The 22,704-nt window shown below is 38.4% G+C and overlaps 1 protein-coding gene across 1 annotated transcript in view; it reads left to right on the plus strand.

Moving 5' to 3' along the window:
• Nucleotides 1-22,704, plus strand: part of MDGA2 (MAM domain containing glycosylphosphatidylinositol anchor 2) — a 1,014,104-nt gene that overhangs the window by 423,091 nt on the left and 568,309 nt on the right. Inside the window, exon 2 of the mRNA XM_004698562.3 lies at nt 8,176-8,315. Within this exon, the coding sequence (XP_004698619.1) occupies nt 8,176-8,315 (140 nt within the window). The remainder of the gene's footprint in view (nt 1-8,175; nt 8,316-22,704) is intronic.

The following is a 22,704-nucleotide window of genomic DNA, read 5'->3' on the forward strand; positions in this document are numbered from 1 at the left end:
TCTCTGACTTCGTAACCATGCAAGTCTCTTACCTTGGCTTTTACACTTTAGAAGTTCCTGTCCTTCAGGGTTCTCTCATCTTGCCTATGTCAATTTTCACTCTACACATTGTGCTTAGAGACTTCTTCTGCCCAGCTCCTGACAATTATCAACTACCACTCAAGAACTCTATTCTTTATCTGTAGTAATAGTTTATCTGTCATTGCTCATCTCACTGAGAGCATCGCAAACTGAAATATTCTCTTGTTCCCTACAGCCCTCCCAGATTTGATACTTTTAGAGTATGTAATGTAATTAGCTTAAGGAATTGAGTTGCAAGCAAGAGGTACACATACGAATTAGATCTATATATCCAACACTTAAATTCCAGACTGGGAGAAAAAGAATCAAATAATAAAGCTATAATTCAGGTAGGAAAGAAAGTAAGAAAAATGGGAGTTACTGTAAAAATAAGCGGTAGTGGAAAATCTGAAGTAAACACGTGAGACCAATCATTGGCAATACTGATTAAACACCTGAGTGTTTTATGAAAGCATGTAATCACTTAAATCAACAGACAATTGGAATAAGAGATTTATTATCCTTATGTTTGCTTATAAAGCAAAATTGACTGACTGCTAACGGAATGGTGTGACATGTGCCAATTTGATTACTTTTGCCTGGCCAAGTAGGAATAATAAGTCTCTCTTCGTTTCTGTTCCACACAGAGAGAAGCTAGAATATGTGAGGGATATTAGATCAGGGTGATTCACTAGAGATTCTGAGAGGACAAACCAGTGAGATTTCTTGTCCCTACACTGCCTCCCCCACGAAATGTGTGAGCTACACCAGGACCAGACAGTCTGGTTGATGAATGGCGGTATTCAGTTGGCAACATGAATCCCCATGAACAGATCGCCATGCTTCATCTAGTGACCAAAGGGATAATCTTTGATGTCATCTGTACTTCTCTGCCACCATCATGTTCAATTAACCACAAGTCCTGTATATTAAATCTCTAAAAGAATCCATTCCCAGGTCTACCTGGGGTGCTCCTGCATGCTTGTGCTAGGGTATGGGTGGTCTTGGCCACATTCTCTCTACCTTTATCCACCTTCCACACATGGGAGTAACTGGAGCCAAAGTGTCATACCAGAAGAATGGTAACAGTGGCTCTTGGTTTGGCATAAATAATAAACTACCTGAATGAGGTTTTAGTGTAGAAAGTTTCCAAACTAGGGAGACACTCTTATGGAGATGGCTTGAGCGCATTGTTTCTCTTTCCTTCACCACAGGCAGTTTTCCCAACCTAGGGAAAATGTCGCGGATTTAGTGAGACCTGATCGAACCCTGCAGGCCAGCTCACCCACCCTCTGCTTTGTCCTCTTCTAGGGCTTTGTGCGCTATTCTCTTAAGCCAAATATCCCACTCAGCTCTAATTATTTTCTTTATAAATTGGACAGAACCAACAGGCTGTGAACTCCTAGAAAGCACAGCTTGTGACGTTAGTCCTCATGTCCGCAGCCAATATAGTTTTGTGCTTGTACCGTGGCTAGTGCTGAAGAAATGTATTCTTTACAGTCCGTATGAGACATGAAAGGATGAACATGTTGCCTTGGGAGAATAATTTCTTTTTGTCCTTTCTTCAAGAGAATATAGAGAAAATGTGGTTTAACTTTGAGAAGTGTACTCTAACAAGATAAAAGATTGTCTCCCTTTTGCCCTTTTAGAATAGCCTTTTGAACCCAAAGCCAGTTTACTCAAATTATGGTAGTTGATATGATTAATATTAAGAAAGATTTTATGTAATGGGATTACGTTTACTTCAAGAGAATGTGGATGAATATGAGTTCCATACAATATTTTAACATTTTAATTCATTACTGACTCTACAGGGCAAAGGGGATCATAACCCTTAGTCCAATTTCAGAATGATGAATTGAGGCTTTTTCTTTTTTTTTAAACAATGAGATAAAGGGGCAAAAAAGTCTTGCTTCAAGGATAATATTGCAAATTGCATTGGCATTTAAAGTAAATAAATCCAGTGTCATGGTGGTGGTTGATTTGCCAAAACATAACCACTGCTTCATGACAGTGGCATTTTCTAAAATTGAAATTGTAAATTAATTATGAAATAACTGTGCTATGATTTATATGATATGGGTCAGATACCAAAAACAATATTCACATGAGCACTGGGATGTTTAATATCAAGTTAGAAAGTTAAGAAGAATATGAGTCCCTGAGCAATGCATTTTACTGGAAGGAGAGGAGAGGGGTGAGGAGTAGAAAGGGAAAGGGAAAGGAAGAGAAGAGGAATCATTGTTGAGTAATCCAAGAAGGCATCAGGAGCATCGGGTTGAACATTCATTCAGGAAAGCTGCATGAGGTGCCATCATGAGTGAAGACATTTCCAATCCCATTGAGCTTTACCCACTAATACAAAGGAATACAAAGTGCTCACTGTATAATTTAAATTTTCATTTACTTCTTTGCATAATGACCCTTTGAATGTTACATCTAATTTACCCACCAATAATGGGCTGATTCAACAGGGAAGTTGTATTTCAGGTTGGGTAAGCAAATGAGAACTATTTACAGAGTACCGGAATGTCAGGTGCAGGAAGTAGGGCCCTGTAAAAAGTCATACCCATTTGTAAGCATGAGAGGAGCCCTGGTTTGTAAAGTTTGTAAGCATGAGAGGAGCCTTGGTGGTATTGTGGGTTACTTGCTGAGCCACAACACCAGCAGTTCGAACCAATTAGCTGCTCAAAGGGAGAAAGAGGAGGCTTCCTATTTTCATAAAGAGACCCACAGGGGCAGTTCAACACTTAGCTGACAGGGTCACTCTGAGTTGGAATTGACTGGATGACATTTTTTTTTTTTGAACCATGAGAGACATATGGCTGTAATACAAATTTCAGAAGATTATTTTGTCACTTGGAAGGTACCATGTTTTGAGCAAGGACTGTCGAGGCAGGATGATGAGTTGGGACAATGATGCATTGTTAAGTTTGGAGACATTATAATACTCATCTCCTCAGCCTAGTTCGGCTGTCGAAACTATTTTCATGAACATTTGCAGTCCTTTCGTTATTTCCCACATCTAGTATGGGGATAATTAGAACTCAAATTTAACTGATATACATTTCTTAGCAGACCATAAGGTGTAGTGAAAATAACAAAGAACAATGTTCTAGACTCATTTTGGCTAAAATGGAACTATAATTGAGCTGTGGTGTTGTCAATGGGTCACTTGACATCTGTAAGTTTGCCTTCTTTAATCTGGAAAGAAAATCATTGATTTGGAATTGCTTCTGGTGACTCACAAGAGTGAAGAAGCTTACAGAATGGACACTTTATCATTGAGCAGTGGAAGTCCTAAACATGTTTTAATAAATTCTGGGGAAAAATAGAACTTAAACATGCATGGTTTGGTGAACGATTAAACTACCCTGGGTACATAATACAATTATACCATACTACTGTCTATGAGACAGGCAGTGGGTTCATATGACTACGATATATAAGCAATTACCTTCTCCTATAATGCGTTAACTATAAAATACCAGATGTTTAACCCTTGCAAAGGAACACAAAGTGCTTACCGTATAATTTAAATTTTCATTTACTTGTTTGCATAATGACCCTTTGTAAGTTACATCTTAAAAATAACAATACCATGTGTTGATTTGAAGTTAAAACCAAAATTAAAAGTGCAAATTAATCTGGATCAGATGCCATCTTGCTGTATAATTAGCTGTATTAATAACCCTCTGGGCTATCACTTATTGAAGTAACTTTAGTGTACGGATGCATTTCAAAATAGTGGATATAATAAGCTATTTTCTTTTCTATTTTTACTTTGTAAGACTTTGTTGATTGTCATCAGTTTGTTACCCACTATAATATGGACATCACTATAGGACAGATGTTCCCAAATTGATATCCCTCTAATATTGCTTATTTAAATAGACATTTAAATTTGATCACTTCAGAAAATGATTTATAGAAAACATTGTATGAAACAGATTTTAGCATACTAAGAATCTCTAAAGATAAGGATTTCAGTGTCATAAAACCAAACAAATGATTACAATGTCTAGACGGGATCCAAAGACCTTGCAGAAAATTGTTGCTGAATTAGTGTTATAGACAAAACCAAATATTTAATTTGTGTAAGTATTTAATTTTTCAACCCAGTGAAATGGAATTCAATTATTAAAAAAACAAAAACAAAGGAGATATTATTTTTTAAATTAATCTTTTGGGTTTTATTTCTCTTAGCCCACAAATATTTATAATACTCAGAAAATATTTCTAATAATCTGATTGAATTTACACCATCACTACAGTCACCTGGAATGTTTGGGGAAAATGCGTATTTCTGGAGATTTCCTCAGGCATAGCATGTTTCTGGGTACAGCAGTCTATAATCTGCATTTTCAAATAGTTCTGCTAGTGTTTTCTTAATGTAGCAAATATATGAATATATTTTGAGAAATTGCTCTTAATTCTAATGTCACTGATGGTAAGTTTTTGCACGTTTCATTTGAGGGTGGATATTCAAGAGCAAGTTCCAAAATTGATGTCTGAAAAAACAAATTCTGCTTAGGCACCCAGTCAGAAATTGAAATAACAAGTTTTGTTTGGTCACAACGGGCTTTTCCATTGTCCAGTTTTTGCATGAAATTAAGGACGGTAATGAAACATGGCCCTTATAACTCTGAAATCATATGAATGTTTATACATTGATCCTATATAAAATAAAGCATCAGATATTATAAATCAGTAATCCAATTCAATTTTTTTAACTCGGAGTTTTCAGGAAGAGATTGTTTTGGACTTTCAATAATGTGTTTTAAGGTAATAGAACAACCAAATTCATTTTCAAATGCATAGGACCCATAGTCTTTTTAATGTTTTATTTAAAAAATCAGAACATGCCAGCACTCATGTTTCAAGCAATCATTCCAGTTGCCAACAAGTTGATTCAACTCATGTATTTCAGAGTAGCGTGTTGTACCTCTCAGGGGCAGACCGCCAAGTCTTTCTCTTACGGCATCTCTGAATGAGTTCTAAATGGCGACTTATTATTTAATAGCCCAGTTCTTATTCATATCAACAACAAGGACTCCTGGTGCTGTAGAGTCCATTTAGCTCATAGAGATTTCATGTGACGGAGTAGATGCGCCTAGAGGATTTTCATGGCTGTGACCTTGACGGGAGACATTGATCAGTCTTTCTTCCTTGGGCCTTATGCATGGATTAGGACCTCCAGGTTTCATTAAGCAATCAGTCACTTTAACAGTTGAGTCTCTGGGATCCTTGTTGTTCATGTTAGGTGCTCTGAAGTTATACCAACTGACAGTAACCTTATGCACAGTAGAGTAAAACTTTTGTTTGGTCCTTGGCCATCCTCACAAGCCTTGCTATGTTGGAGCCCCTGGTGTAGCCATTACATCAAGCTCATTGATGATCGCCCTCTTGTTCACTGACTTCTACTTGGTCAGTTGTATGTCCTTCTCCAGGTCTGAACTCTCCTGATAACATGGTCCCTGTATGTGAGATGAAGCTCCCCGTCTTTGCTCCTCATAAGCATTCTGGCCCTGGGCCTTCCAGCACCGAGCTGCTTGCTTTGAACATTGTGGACACCACAATTCAACCCCATCAGTTTTTCTTCCATTTTCCTCATTCATTATCTAGCTTTAGAATACATCTGAGGCGAGCAAAAGTACCATGGCTTGGGTCAGGGGCACTTTATTCTTCAGAAGGACACCTTCACTTTTTAACACTTTAAAGAAGTCTTTGGCATGTTGGGTAAGAATATTTGCCCCATGCTGTGAGTCCTTTGATCTCCTGACTGCTGTTGTCATCTCAGAACCAAACCCACTGTCTTTGAAATTTTTGCACGAATAGTACAATTGCCTTAGAGCGTTTCCAAAGCTGTACTTTTTTGTGAATACAGTCTTTCTCTTGAGGAGCAGCTGGTGGATTCAGACTCCCAGTTTTTTGGTTAGTAGCTGAACACTAACTACTGTGTCATTAGGACTCGCAACTTAAAAAATATATTCTTAACAACCCTATAGAGGGCTTCCAAGGCTGTGTAAATCTTGATGGGAGCAGTTAGCCTCACCCTTCTCCCACAGTATACCTGTGAACTTGAACCACCAACCTTGCAGCTCACCAGCCCAACACTTACTTGATAATGCCACCGCGCTCCTTAAGCAACTATAGCCTCTGGTAATAATACTGCTATTTAGAATGAAGATTACTCCCAGAAAATCTTGAGACTTATTCCTTAAATATAGCCTTTTCATTTGCATTAATTAAGACAACTATTCCATCCTCTAATTCATTATAAATAAAAATGCTGAGTTCACAAGTGGAGATAAGCTTTATTTTGAAGTGAGAAACTGGCAGTAATCTACTTAATGACAGGCACATCTTATTGCCTGAGTATTGAGAGGGGTTTTTTGCATATAGCAAAATTATATGGCACTCAATGAGCACTAATCAAGTTTTATTAGCCCCGTGGCACTAAAGTAGAAGAAAAACATGTATTTGGATAACTTCCCGAGACTTTTTGACAGTCCTCAGAGTTTTGTACTTGGGTCTCAATGTTTTACTGACAATTTCTGTGACTTCATTTAGAGAGCTGTTGCTTGTATCAAATCAGAGGCTTCTCAATATGGCAAATTAAGAGGCTTTTCAATGGCTGAGAAACAAATCATCTCAACCCTTTGTTCCCTGCATATAGCCTAAGATCAGAGATGGTCAGACTCATAAAATTAGTTGACTGATGCCATTTTCCTCCATTTGGGTTTCCTATTCCTTTTCAGTTACCTTAATAAGAAAACTACACATCTATCACTAAACTTCTGTTTTTATTTGGATTAGGGGGAGTTTACATTTCAGTGTGTCAACTCTGCATTTAACAGTTCCAGGCACTCACCTCTCCCTCATCCCCATGATCTCTCTCACCCACACCCCATCCAGCTCCCCCCCTCCTCCGCCCCCACTCCACTGAATTCTCTCTTCCCTCTTTTGGACCTTCATCCTCCTTTACCCCCAAGTCTATGCTTGTCAACCTTCTTGCCTCCCCTCCCCTGTGAACCCCCACAGTTGGTTCCCTTTGGTGTGCACTCTTGGTCTTGCTGTTTATCCTGACAGTAGCGGTCTCATACAGTTCTGTCATCTTGTGATAAACCAACTGCGCTGAGTGGCATAATGCTCTCTTGGTCCATCCATGCTATGAGGTGTTTCATGGTTTCATCTTTGCTTTATAGCAGTGCCCAGTGTATGTGCTGAAGATTCTTTATCCATTCTTCTATTGACGGACGGCCTTTTGGCTTTTGGCCAGGTTTTGATCATATATTTAATTTGAATTGTTCAAAATACACATTGTACAGGACAATCAGTACAAATTCCCAAATTCTTGCTATTGTGATGAACACAAGGGTGCATGCATCTATTTACATATCTTCCTTCTTTCTTATATATGCCCAGCAGAGGTATTGCTGGGTTGTATGGGATTTCTAAGGAACCCTGGTGATGTCATGGTTAGGTTAGCATTGGTCTGTGATCCGCCTGGCAGGCAGGTGGAAATCACTGGCAGCTCTGGGGGAGAAAGGCTGGGCTTTCTCCACTTGCAAAGAGAGTCTCAGAAACCCACAGGGGAGCATTATGCGTTAGCCTTGACGTGATGGCAGCGAGTTTGTTCGGTTTGGGTTCTGGAGTTTCTCGTGCCAGTTGTTTCCGGGGTACCACATCGCTTTCCACAGTGGCTGTGCCTGCTTGCAGAGGAACCAGCAGCGGAGGCCGTTTCCAATCCTCTGCACACCCTTTCTAGCATTTGCTGTGCAATTAATTTTTTTCTTAAATTAGACCGTTATTGTCAGTGTTAACTGATAGCAATTTCTTAACTTTTGACAATCAAATTTTATCATGTGATTTAGTATTGACTGATTTTCTCTCACCATAGCTACCTTTGCCATTTTCACAATCTATTGGTGACTGATAAACTTGAGGCTGTCTACTCAGCTAAAGTTGTAGGCTCCTGGAGAAGTTGAAAGTGTTAAGGCTGATGGATCTAAGGCCAAGTCTAATGCGAATTGTTCCTAAAGGGGTTTCTGTGAAGGAACACAAGGTACTTACCTTTTTATGTGTCTTGTCTTTCTTTCCCCCATCTGACAGCTCCCCCTACAGTTCGGATTGTGCACTCCGGCTTGGCTTGTAACATAGAGGAGGAGCGCTACTCCGAGAGGGTCTACACTATCCGGGAAGGTGAGACTCTAGAATTGACCTGTCTGGTCACAGGACATCCACGCCCACAGGTGAGTCCTGAACTGCGACACTGGGAACTTGATTTGATTTTTTTTTAAAGAGTCAAAGTCTGCATTTAAAGTATGTGTGAATGGACAGAGCATGGGTGTGCTCTACAGCATGTAGGTGTTCATCTGGGGATCACTGTGATGATCCCTAAGGGAGCTTTGGTGGTGTAGTGGTTTCATGTTGGCTTGCTAACTGGAGGGTCCACCGTTTGAAACCAGCTGCTGCCCCGTGGAAGAAAGAAATGGCTTTCTACTCTTGTGAACGCTCATAGTACTGCTCAGACATTCTAAGGGGCACTTGGACCCAGCCCTGTAGGGTTACTCTGAGTGGCATCAACTCGTTGGCCGTCAGTCTGGTTTGGCTGGGTGGTAATTGCTGACCATTGGAGCTTGAAGTATTCAAAAAGCTAAGAAGAAAAAGAGAAAGTTTTGTTTTGGTTTTTTGAGAAATGTAGAAGACACTTCTAAGGAAGCTGTTAAAAAAGACAACTACCAAAATATCTCTGTGAGATAACAATTCATATGGCAATGAGTTTATTTTAGGATGGTGAGCATGGTTTCATGGTGACATAATTACAGTTGAGGAGGCTCTCCTTCAATCGGATGCAGTAGGTCACATGCGCTTCCCTCATTCCTAGTCATTAGATTCATAGAATACTCGGGGAAACAAATGTTTGCAGGTGCTATAGGCATTCAGGCTTTCAGAATTATCCATTACAGCTTTCTTAAGCTAATTTCATAGCAGGAACAAAATTTGAGTCTGTCAAAGGGCAAAGAAATTCAACCCACATGCAAAGTAAAAGCTTGTAGGAGTGAAGGAAAGCGTTAGATATATGGCAATATTTTTAGGCTACATATAGAAGGAAACTGCGAGATCAAGACTAAAGAGTTAGTCTCTGAAACCCATCGGGGCAGTTCTACCCTGTGCTATAGGGTTGCTGTGAATTGACAATCCACTCCATGGCAGTGAGGGCTTTTGTTTGTTTGTTTGGTGGTAGCACGGTGATTAAAACATTTGGCTCTTAACCAGAAGGTCTGGGGTTGCTGTCCACCAGCCTCTCCAGAGTCTGTTTCCATATTTACACCCTTCAAAACCATTTGTAACACTTATCCTGTGTTTGATAGTCTCTGTGAGTCAGAATCTACTTGACAGATGTAGGTTTGGGGTTTTCATTTTCTGTATAATAAAATTAAGATTTCAATATGGATAAAGAACATTAAGTATGCTTTATTCATTTGCCAATTTTTGATCATATATTTAATTTGAATTGTTCAAAATACACACTGTACAGGACGATCAGTACAAACACTATGGCAGGGAAATCTTGCTATATTTTTAGACAGTTACATATTTCAAGCATTGTGTTGCAATAAAAAGAAATCCAGCTACTACAACTACAGAGGGAGCATGAAGAACAATGTGAGGATGTAAGGAAGCCACCATTCCAAACAGCACTTAACTACGCTCCTGTGGAGCCTGTCCATCGACAAAGAGACGGTCATTTTATCATAACAGGGGGAGATGCCTCATGGCTTAAGATTAAGAAAGGTGTGCAGTAGGAGTCTATTCTCTCACAATAATTCTACCATCTGTGTGGAACAAAAGTCCTGGAAGCTGGGCTATATAAAGAATATGGCACTCAGGTTTGGAGTAAGACTCATTAATAACTCACAAGATTCAGATGCTACGACTTTGCGTACTGAAAGCAAACAGAACTCGAAATACTGATGGATCAAGATCCAAAACTAAGCTTTTAATATAGATACACTGAGAGAGAGAGAAAGAGAACAAAAGAAAAACCAATTACAAGGATCCATATGTGACCTCCTACCTGGGGAACGGACAACAGAAAAGGGGGTGAAGGGAGACGTCGGACAGGGCAGGATTTGACAAAATAATAATTTATAAATTTTCAAGGGTTCATGAGGGAGGGTGGAGCGGGGAGGGAAGGGGGAAAATGAGGAGCTGATGCCAGGGGCTTAGGTGGAGAGCAAATGTTTTGAGAATGATGAGGTCAATGAATGTACAAATGTGCTTTACACAATTGATGTATGTATGGATTGTGATAAGAGTTGTGTGAGCCCCTAATAAAATATTTAAAAAAAAGAAAATCCTCATACTTTGAAGAGCATCACGATAAACAGGAAAACTGTTTGAAGTTTTCAATAATTTCATGTTCCTTGGCTTCACCATCAGTGCCGGTGGAAATAAAGAAATAGCAATGCAAAAATAATGAATTGGACTAATCTTCTGCTAAAGTTGAGCCTGACACAACCCATGTGAGATTCATTCTCCTCCAGTACATGCAATATCTGGGCCATGGGTTCCCAAAATCATTTGCCCTACTGCTCCTTTCTGGGCTGGTCGGGGGATCAGTTTTCCTGCTGATTAAAAACTTTGGTGCGACAGCAGCCCATAATCAAGGATAAAGTGAAAGATTCTGCTTTTGCAGTCTCTCTAGAGTGTTCTACTGACTCCAGACATAGTGTTGTCCAAAGTGGCAATGAAGAACGAAGTCTGCAGAAGTACTGAATGATGGCATTGGTGAGGAATATTAAGTGTTTCATAGACTGTCAGAAAACAAACGTGTCTGTCTTGGGAGAAGTCAAGCCAGTGTACTCCCAAGAAGAGGTCCACTTTGTCTCAAATGCTTTGGACATGTCATCAGGAAGAACGAGTCCCTGTGCAAGGATAGTGTGCTTGAGATAGTAGATGGTTAGCAGAAAGTTGAAGATTCTCAACCAGAAGGACTGACCCTGCGACTGCAGCGATCAGCTCACACAGTAGCAGTCATTGTGAGGATGTTGCAGGACCTGTGACAGCTTTGTTCTGTTGGGCGTTGGATCACATCTCTCCTGATATGTACTTTGGTCTTGTCTTTCGTCCTTGTCTTTTAAATGTCCTTTTGCTTTCTTAATGGATGTGCTTGTGGTCTTTGGTCATTATTATTGAATGCTTCAAATCTTGAGCTGGACTCTAAATTCAGATGATACCTGCTTATGGTTGCACTTTTATTACTTTGTTTTCAGTTTCAAGTTGAACTTACATCAACTTCCATTGATCTCTTCCACAGCTGGCCCCTAGCCTTGTTCTTATTGATAATATTGATTTTCTCCATTGTCTCGCTCCAAAATGTCATCGATTTGACCCTTTGTAATCCATCCAGTGAGGTTCACGTGCACAGTTGCTGTTTATGTTGTTGGTAAAAGGTATTTATATTGAATTGGTCATTTATATTGTAGAATTCTATCATGCTGTCTCTTACTCTCAAAAGATAGAAATTTTACTTTCCATCTACTGATCCTTCTTTGTTTCCAATTTTCCCATGCTAAAATCTAGTTACTATCACTTTGATTGTATAAGTTAAAGGTTTCAGGCTGCAGAAGTTAGCAAAAATCTTTGATTTCTTCGTATTTGGCATTACTGTTTATAGTGTAGATTTGAATAATAGTTGTGTTAACTGGTCATTCTTATGGCTATTATTCTATCACTGCCAGCAGTGCACACTTAATTTCATTGTCTATGACTTAAATGTTCTTAGGTTGATATTTTGTATATTCCAATTATTAATGGATATTTGCAACTCTTTTTTTCTCATTTTGAGGCATATCCTAATCAGAACATTAAGGTCCCAAAGGCTTTACGCAGGTAGTCTCTGTCGGGAGGAGGCAGCCTGTGTCCAGTAGTCTTGAGTGCCGTGCAATGTAAGGGGCTTATCTTTTGGGACACTATCCAACCAAATGCTCTGCTAGTAGTCATAAACTCACCCTGGGCAGGTTTCAGAGGTAGGTTTTCAAGTCATTCTTCCTAGTTTCTATCAGTCTGAAATCTGTCCCTCCTGGTGACCACACAGTGTTTAGGAGACTGGTGGTATCGCATTCACCTTCATATCAACATGTAAGCCGTTCTTGTTTGACGAACTGACCGACAAGGAGCAGAGAGTAAAAGCACCAGAGTCATGAACGTTGAGATCACAATGAAAGGGCTCAAACAAACTCAAAAGAGCGAAGAGGAACTTTATGAGAGGCAGGACCAGGCAAAAAGAAAAGTAAGCGGCGCTCCCGTTATCCTTACACTGCATGCCACCAATTCTACATGCTTTGAACTGCAGCTTCTTTCCTTACTTTCATGGTGTCCTAGCGGTTCCCGTGCTCCCCCTGGTCTGATATTCCTCCCCTCGCTACCCTGGAGGCGATGCAGACTCATAGCGACCCTGTAGGAGTGAGTAGACTGCCCCCTGTAAGTTTCCGAGATTGTAGCTGTTTACAGGAGTAGAAAGCCCCATCTTTCTTCCCTTGGAGTGGCTGGTGGCTTTGAACTACTGTCCTTGTGGATCTCAGCCAAAAGTTTAACCCATCAGGCCTCTTTCTATGTCTTTTCTTTTATTATTCACAAACTGCAATGGAGTCTTTGACTGCTGACCCTTTCAAAATTAGTCCCAAAGTAATTATAGAGTTTTGATTTGTTTAGGTATTATTTGTTTGTGTGAATTTTGTTTATTGATTTTCAGTTTCCATCCTGGAGCTCTCCTTGTGTTTGGATCCTCTGAGGGGTGAGGCGGGTATTTTTGTGGTATCTTTCTTCCCAGAAGTAATGCAGGTGTTTGCAGGTGAAAAATTAACTGGGCCTCATCTCTGTCAACAAGCTGTATAACAAAGGCTGACAGAACAGCTGGGACTTGGCATCCTGGCCAAAGACTGAAGGGCCTGCTGTTGGCAGCTGGTCCTGAGAATGATTTTTCTTGTCTGGCATCATGAAGCTGGGCTGGCTTTCTTGTTCATTGTCTAATCTGAACATAATACTAGTTGGAAATGCAATTGAGGAAAGAAGTAATCTGCAGATTCTGTAATCTGCCATTACCACCACTGCCCCCACCTCCATGCAAAACAAACAGACAAACAAACAAACACCTGTGCCATTCTTGAAACCTGTGCGTGTCTCCTTTAAGGAAAACAAAGGGAATATAGGCTTGGTTAAGGTTCCTGAGGAGGAAAGACGATGTTAGATTTTCTGGGTCAGCTCTACTGTAGTGACATGAATTTCTATCTAGATGAGCAGAGTTGAGGGAGCTAATTATACACAAAGAGGAAAAGGCACTGTTAAACCAGAGCAGAGAGGAATTTGAAGATTTTGGTCAGGAAGATTGGATTAGTACAGTCTCAGTGCAGAAAAATTGGCAGCTACCAGTAACTGAGGAGGAAGTGGGCAATGGATCATAGTGTGTGGAGCCTCTGAGGGAACCACGCCCCTGTCCACATCTTGACATGGATCCGTCGATACCGATACCTGATCTCTGGCCTCCAGAACTTCGAGAAAGTAAATGTCTATTGTTCTAAGCCACCGAGTTTGTGATAATCTGCTAAGGCAGCCTTAGGAAACGAACACGAGTAGCATTTATGGACAGGCTTTTCCATTGTTTCCTTTGCAATGTAGTGCGTGGTGATGGATAGTGTCCTGAGGGTATTGGTGTAGCCAAGGAAATGAAATAATGCAGGAAGAGGTCAATTCAGTGCAGTGTTTCAGAGCAAGCTAGAAAAACCACAGCGGCCTGGGCAGATCTCTGGTTTACTACACCCGTCAGTGTGACCGGGGGGTGTTTCATAAGCTCTCTGTACCTCAGATTTTTTTTTAATGCATAAAGTAGAGTAATGGTAACCATTGTACTTATATACTTATAAGAGGTAATTTTATTGCACATGCCATTACATAGACACATGTATACCCATATATTTCTGGTACATAGTAAGAATTATGTAAATGATGACTTTTTAATTTTTAAGTAAGTTAGGAGTTTTAACTGCTAAAGTCTTGATTGAAATGTATACATTGGAAGGCATATAAAACTTTATAAACAACACTCAGAAGGATACTTAGGATATTTCTGATTTTTCAGACAAGATAGCTTTAGTATAATTTTCATAATATGAGTGTTTTTGAATTATGGAAATAAATATATGTGTACATACAGATTAGATATACTAAATTTCTCCTCTCAATAAATAAATAAATAAATAAATAACAAGACTGAGCAAGAATCAATGCAACTCTACTTTCATGTGTTTTATGTATTGCTATTTTGGGTGAGATGTTATTTGAACAATATTTTCACCTTTAAATTATTTTTGAAAACTATACTTTAAAAAGTAATTACATAGGCCCAAAACTTTACTCTAAGAAGCATTACAAATATCTACTAGTTTATTACAACTCAACCATAGCGTTTACCTTTGGAGTGAAAAATAAGACAAACCCACTTTTCAATTAAATAATGAATCACATTCAGTCATATGATTGCTGTGGACTTTGTCTTGCCTGTGAAGGCTGTGGTAGAGCTCTTGATGAATTTATCTTCGCGAATGCTCTATTCGGATTCTCAAACAGTAGTCTCAGCGCGGGGGGGGGGGAGTCTCAGTAGAGCTGGGTAGCAAGTGTCCAACTGGTAAGCATTAGTAATACTGGTGTTTTGTATTTTACAAACATTTTATGTAATTTGGCTCATATTTACATACCTGTTTTTCAAATTCAGTTTATTAAATTCTTTACAAAATATCAGTTTATACACATAAAAATGCACATATTAGATATTTGGATTTTATATCTAATTATTATGGGCAGAATTTGGTTCTGCTGTTTGGTGAGAGGTCATCAATTATTGCTTCTGTTCATTCTCATGGTTTACAGATAAATGTATCACAACTAGATCCCTTTTGCTAGGTCATGTGAAGAACTCTTTCTACCTAAACTGGCCTATACTTTTTTCAATTCATTTTGGAAAGAATGTGGGACAAATATATGGAAACATGCAGTGGCTTGTCAATGAGAAATTCTGTATCAGTGGTTACTTTGACAAGCCGTAAACCCCACACACTTCCTAGCCCCATACCTAGAGATACAAACCACCATTTAGCCTATGGTTCTATAGGTTAATATGCTTAGTAGATATTTTGTTATAGAAAGTGCTTTAATGTTAAAAAAGAAAAAACAAACAAACAAAATAAATAAATAAATAAATAAGAAAAAAAGAGAAAAAAAAAAGAAAGTGCTTTATAGTCTTCAGATTAATTGTTTTTAATAGATTTTATGTGGAATAAAAAAAAAGTATTGGCATGGGGAGGCTTGAGAAAGCTAACTCTTCAATACATGCCAAAACTGTTGGTACATTTTACTCCCTGCACATCAAAATAACCACAGTTTTAAAAAAACTGTAGTTAAAATCTTCATAAATATAGAGAGTCACATATTCTCATCAATGTAATAGAATTTACTTACAGATCTTTCAGAATTAACCTTTGGTTTAATTTCACGTGCAATCATCTGCTTAGGAAAATATTTGTTTTCAGATACCTTCTCAAAAAAGACTACTGTATTTAATGAAAGAATACATTTTGATCATATAGCAGAGTGCCTAGCACAAAGTAGTTGTTCTTTAAATTATCATTGCATCTGTGATTGAGGTACTAATATAAAATACTATTTTTTCTATAGACATAATAATTCTAAAAATTATTTCCATTATCACTATTCATCTTTAGTAAGCTTTTTATTGGACTCAGCGGTTTCAAAAAATAGACATGAATGCTTTTAGAAGATTGTATTTATTGTCACATCTCATGAGAGAAAATTATGCTTTCTTACCCCACAGACATATTGCTTGGTTATATGAAATGTGTTGGCCATTGAATTATAAGAAGCGACATTTTTAAATTTTAAGCAATAGAACCATCTTTGCAGTGATAACAACATGCCCTAGTCCAGTCCAAATCCAAAGAGAAAACATAATCATTAAATGATAAATATTAAATATATGGCAGATATGTGCTATAAATACATACTATATTACATGTATTTTGTACAGTATGTATATACCTATAGCAAATTTTTCATAAATTGTACATGCAAATAGAAATTTACAAAGAATATTATTATGATGGTCATTGAACTAATTGTTAGTGTCTAATAATCTAAAAATTACCCCACCAGTCCAATTACCACTCTTGAAGACCCCAGACAGGGTTCTCAAGGCTCTGCAACCCTTCACAAAAGCCGACAGCCTCACACTGCTCCCGTGGAGTTACCCTCAGTGCCACCCTGGCTCCTTCCACAGTGTCAGCAATTTAAAAATCACTTTGACATGTATTGTGGCAGCTTGGACTTTTGTTTTCACGATCTTTTTCTTTTCTATATTAGAATTACATATCTAGATCTTTGCCTATTGACTCTGTAGAGTCTCCTAATAAATTTGGTTGAATATTGTTCCATTGAAGTGATTGGCTTTTGTTAATGGCTTTTATGTTAGACAGAGTTCTCCAGAGAAACAAAATCAGGAAACTTAAGGTTTTATATATATTTATATAGATAGATATGTACAACAGAAGAAATAAACAGCTAATTAGTCTTTAGAGCAGGCTCAGTGCAAAGCACTTCCTTTGGACAGCTAATACACTGGCAATCCTTCAAGGCTTGAGGGCCTCTGGGTGCAAGTCAAGAAAGCAGACAGCTGAGTCCTCTGTAGAGCAATTAAGGCACTCTGGCCACAGGCAGCAAACAGCAAGGCAGGTCACCAATAGTCAGCCAGTTGAGAGGGTCCAACAGTCCTAAGCTTAAGTGATGTATACTCCAGTAGTGTGATAAGGCAGGTCTTGAGAAAGAACACTGGCATAGTCCATGTGTTGGGTGTCCCACAGGTAGTGTATCTTGCAAGTTAAGGCAGAGAACCAGATAAGGCAGCCACACACTGGTCTGATCATCAAAGAGTAAGAGACAAGAAAGGCAAGGCTTGGTGAGCCATTTATGTCTCCGCCCATCAATTAATCCCACATGTGTTCATTGGCCAGGTTGGCACAATAAACCTCCCTATCACAGCTTTACAACCCAAAGACATCAGATGTAATATGGAAGTAAATTTGAATGATGTTAAGTTAGGGAGGATTTAAGAACGAAATATTCTTCAGTGACGTGGGTTTAATTATTAGAATACCTGGTGACAATCCTAATATGCTATTGTGATAATTCTTAGAAATTTGGGCCATAATAACCTACAGTAAATCAGGTAAAGATACAAGAAATGTTTTTGGCAGAGTATTGAAAGACTCAGAGAGATCAGCAAATGTTAACATATATTTATAGCTCTTGCTTTTTGGTAATTTCTATTTATAGCAATCCTATGGACAGCGAATGAAAAACTATTGGGTCCTTTTCCATCCTCACAATCATTATTATGCTTGAGCCTATACTAATTAGATATGACAGTTTTTTAGAGAATTTCCAAAGTACATCCCTTTCACTATAAGAAATACATTAGTTAGATGAATACGGGAATCACTGGGAAGCTCGTGTGTGACTTTCTTGTACCAATTGGAGTTACAGGAGAAAGGCTATAGAACTAGGGTCCTTAATGTTAATGGGGATTCTGAAATGACTGTGACTTGGTAGTAGCACTTCACCCACAAATTAAATGTAGGCATAAATGAGCAGAAAGGCCAGAGTCACTCCTGGGATGTTTATATCCACCAGACTCTCTAATGATGGATTATAGTAGATCATGGTGCTTTCTGGGGTTGAATATAGGGGTAGCTGTCTAGAGTGTCACTTGATGTACTTGTTAAAACAGGTAAACATGAGACCTTGTTATAAGCATGTTAACATTAGTCACTATAGTGGAAAATCACATGCACTCATTCAGTTTCCGATCTACGATATTTCACAGACCCAGTGGTCATGGCTTAAAGGGGAAGCCAGATTCCCTTGAGGAAGAACTTTGCAATGTTATGACAGTTTTACAAAAGAAATAAAATCAGTATCCTTTCCCAAAGAGATGCATAGCCATTCACCATAGCAGTTTATTTTAGAATAATATAAATATCATAGCCTTTTGAGAGCTCTTGAGGTACAGAATCTGAGCTTGCATTGAAATAAATGGACCTGTACTGTTACCATTATCAAATTGGGAACTTATGGAAGCTAAGTGAAAGACGGAGTTCTTTCCCACATAAGTATGTCTATGGTAATATAGCCAATCTTTCCAGTGCATAATTGTGATGGACATATTTAACCTCTATTAAGATCTTCACACTGATTATCTTATCTGTCAGTAAGAATCATTATGTTAGAAAGGATCTAATGGAACCTTTGAAATGTTGGCTATAAAATCAATATATATTAAAATAGAAGTAATATCAACCCTAATTTCAGAAAATATTTGTTATCATCAAAGACTTAAGAATGAAAAAGTACTGATCTACGTTAATTCACATTTGTTCCTCATGCCCTAATGTAAGTCAAAAAGTATCGCTTCTAGGGTTCAAGCTTACACATGTGTAAGTTTTGTATCAACTCGTCCGGACCAAGGTTCTCCGTGGTTTGTCAGTCGAGGCCTAGTAACCCCTCAGGCCATGACCTACCACAGTGAGATCTTTTGTGAGCAGCAAAGATGTCTAGGATGTCTAGGATGATGCAACCCCCTTGCTTAATATCAAAGTCCTGCTGAAATCGAGGGGGACTTCCCTTGAGTACGTGACCTACTCCTGACAGAAATGGGCACTCGAGTGGCTTACGTGCTTTTGGATGGGTTGGATCCTGCATCTGGCTCCTCTCCCTCCCAGTCTATGGCCTGACTTATTGCCTGCCAATCCTTGAAGCCATCAGCAGCCCACTGTCTGACTCGCTAACCTTGGGTGCATTAGCCTCTCCACTCACCTGACCTTCTGACTCTGGATTCACCCACATCTGCAAATGCAAGCCTGTGGTTTTCCTCTCGGCCTTGGGTTCACCCACCCTGGAAGCTACTTGAGTCAGCAGGAGCCTCCACTTTAACATCTGACCCATGGGCTTGAAAACTGCCTACACCTAGACTGGAAACTCCTGCTTCAAAATCATTCTCTCTCTCTTAAATAAAAAAGTATATTCACACACATTTATATAGATCTATAGAAACATATCTGTAGAAGCATAGTGATAGAAATATCTGAAAATATATCTATAGAAACATGTCTATATCTCTATATACATACACACACATATGGTTTTGCTCTTAAGGATATTATGCAGGATTTATTCCAAATAAAATATGTTTATGCACATCTCTCAGATGAGTGGGTGGGTGCAGACCAATTCTTTTAGAAGTAATGCACTGTCTTAGTCTTATTAGGATGCTTTCAAAAAAGAAAAAAGTACTACCAAGCCAGTGGCTACCTCGGATTTCAGGAATGCTCCTTACATTCAAGGCTAGCTAAATTTGGATTATGATGATATACCATCATCTTCCATGGTCCATATGACTTTCTAAGAATCATACAAATGTGAGTCAAAAAGTATTGCTGTATAACAATAAAAATCTTTGTTTAAAAATATGTAAAGCTATTATTCTCAATATACCTTCCATCTAGGTCTATACAAATCTGACGCAGTGCTTCTACTTCTAACCCTTCACCCCAAATCAGACTTTCTTCAAATTATTCCACATTAAGATGGCACTTTGAGTGTCTGTGAGGGACTCAATTAATGCTCCTTAAAAATTCTGAGTTTGGGGAACAAAAATAAATCTGAACAGCTGAGCTATGACACACACACACACACACACACACACACACACACACACAATTACAAACTCCTAGTGACCCTATAGGACAGGGTAGAAATCTCCCTGTAATTTTCTGAGCCTGCAACTATTTACAGGAGTAGAAAGCCCCATTTTTGTTTGTTTGTTGTGAGGCAAAGCTAGTAGTTTAGAACTGCCGATCTTTTGGTCATCAGCCCAGTGCCTAACCATTGCACCACCAGGCCTCTTGCTATGGGACCATAGGTGGTATATTCATAGGGAAAAATCAACATGCCTCTTGCACTTGGTCTTCAGCTGCAAAATATATTTGTTCCTATTCTCACCAAGAAAGGGAATCAGAAAGTTTGCTGTTTTGTGGGGAGAACAGCAATCCGTATGTAATGCTTGGCTCTGGTCCTTTTCAACTGTCTTCCTCTGTCACATTCTAGTGCAAAGGGAATTTGATTGTCTTGGTAACCTTCAGAACATGCTAATCTACTTTAGTGATGAAACCATGTTACCTTGACCTGGTGAACAGTTTAGCAAGGACTCTGGATGCCTTTGAAAGATAGGTGCACTCCAGATGGTGGGAGTAAACGACGTACAATGTCTTCTATTTGGTCAAGTGTTTAGGAGACCATTGGTCTGTGGCTCACTTGTCTTGTATAAAGTTAAAGACGAAAAAATGTTCTTCATGAGCCATACCACTAATCACACCATAGTACTAAATAAACATCACACCATACCACTAATCACACCATACCACTAAACATCACACCATACCACTGATCACACCATACCACTAAATATCACACCATACCACTAATCACACCATACCACTAATCATCACACCATACCACTAAGCACACCATACCACTAAACATCACACCTGGGAGGCCTCTGGAATATGAAACTGCTTACTCTGTATTTGGAGATATTACTCAGTTATTTGATCAGGCAGCTTTGAAAGGCTGCCCGAAGAGTGCTCTGTCCCACATTCAGCTTGTAGTGCAAACTAGACTGTTGCTAAGGCCATATGGCTTTCACAGATTTGATTTTGGATAAAGGGGCTATCTGGATTCTTTGTGGAGTCCTTTACCCAGAATGTTAGACTCTGTAGCAAGCCTATTCTCTGCAATAGAGTACTCATTGCTGTTTGAAATGCAGCTCTTTGATCAATAGAGAATAAGATCTAGTCGATAAATGCTCTCTACTTGGTCTCTTGGGTTGGCAATTCTACAGCACATTCTACAGGGCTCCTCAGAGAATCACAGCAGGATCAAACCCAAGTCATTCTCAGCAATGATCAACTCAATAAAACTTTCCTATATTGACTTTTCCTCCTTCCCTTATGTTTTATTGTTCCCCATAGCCTACTTTGTTCCCTGGGATTAATTCCAAAAATAAACTGTCTACATGTAAGCACTTACCTTAAAGTTTTGTTCATGAGGAAATTCCAGGATACGAAAATATCTGTCTTCTCAACACAACCCTATTAAAAGAGTACATTAATAGATCTGGAACTAATATCTTCTTCCTTGTCACTGACCTTTTTTGGTTTACTTGTGAGTTAGAATTGCTGTATTTCCATATTTCTTGATAATTTTATTAGCCCAGGTCTGATATTTAACCAAATTTGTGCCTTTATTTCTTAATAATTTTATATGTAACATAAGATGATTAGCTTAGCTATGAACTATGCTTTCTTAATTTATTCGGATCAGTTCTAAATGTATATTTGATTAGGATTGTATCTAAGTATTAGATGTTTTAAAGTTTATTCATAGGTAACTTTGTGTGTTAGAAAGATACTATACATTTGTAGAGAATGATGGCTTGTTTGGTTTGCCTCTGATATTCACTTATGATCCAAATGGAATCTTAAAATAAATTGGTATATAAAATATTTTCAGGTAGCACTGATATGAGTATGAATAGTACGTTATCACAATAATTCACATAAAATAATATTTTAAGATTATCAGGCTGTTTTTGAGAAGATACGAGGATGCCAACACTACCTATTAACACATAATTGAAAATCTATAGATGGTTAAGATTTTATTATTTTAAGGTAGGTAGATGCATTTTTTTTATTCAGACCTTTCTGAACATTTATATAGATACTGATGAATAGGATTTTGTGTTTTATTGGTAGAGGAATGCTCCACTTAAAATAATTATAGAAATGCATTATTTAACTATATTAATCTTTATATAACATACCTCACAGCATAGTTTTTATCAGCTTTTAAAATTTATTTTATCTTGTAGTTACTGAGCTATTAATAGCATCTAAATTCAATAAATTTGACACCACATGACTAAGTTTTATCATGATTGAATAATGTTCAAATTAATTTATGTCTGTGCTGCATGCATGCTATATACAGGGTCTTCAAAACTTAATGGAAATAAGAATGAAAAGATATGGAATATTTCCACAAACTTTTGCATCCCCTTTATAATCTTTCTCTCTCATTCTCTCTCTCTCTCTCTCTCTCTCTCTCTCTCTCTTTCTCTTTGTCCAGCAAACACAGAGAGGAAAGTTCTTCAGCCATGTTATTTTATACTTACTATATAATGATATAATTTCTTAAGAATATAACAATATATAACAATCTATACCTGTGTTAGTGGTGAGCATGGCATAATTATTCAACATTCAACACATCACAGTCTTTTTCTGAAATACTCAGAGATGTTTCGGGTAAAATCAACAAGGAATGAAACCCTGGTCACTATGAGTCAGAATAGGTTTGATGGCAATGGGCTTGGTTAACCTGATGATTTAAAAACTGAACATGGTAATGGGACAGGAGGAAAACGTAAAGAAATAGAGGAAAGAAGTAGGA

Source organism: Echinops telfairi, unplaced genomic scaffold (assembly GCF_000313985.2).
Source record: "Echinops telfairi isolate 266 unplaced genomic scaffold, ASM31398v2 ScPeMD7_18;HRSCAF=68, whole genome shotgun sequence".
In the NCBI taxonomy this organism is placed as follows: domain Eukaryota; kingdom Metazoa; phylum Chordata; class Mammalia; order Afrosoricida; family Tenrecidae; genus Echinops; species Echinops telfairi.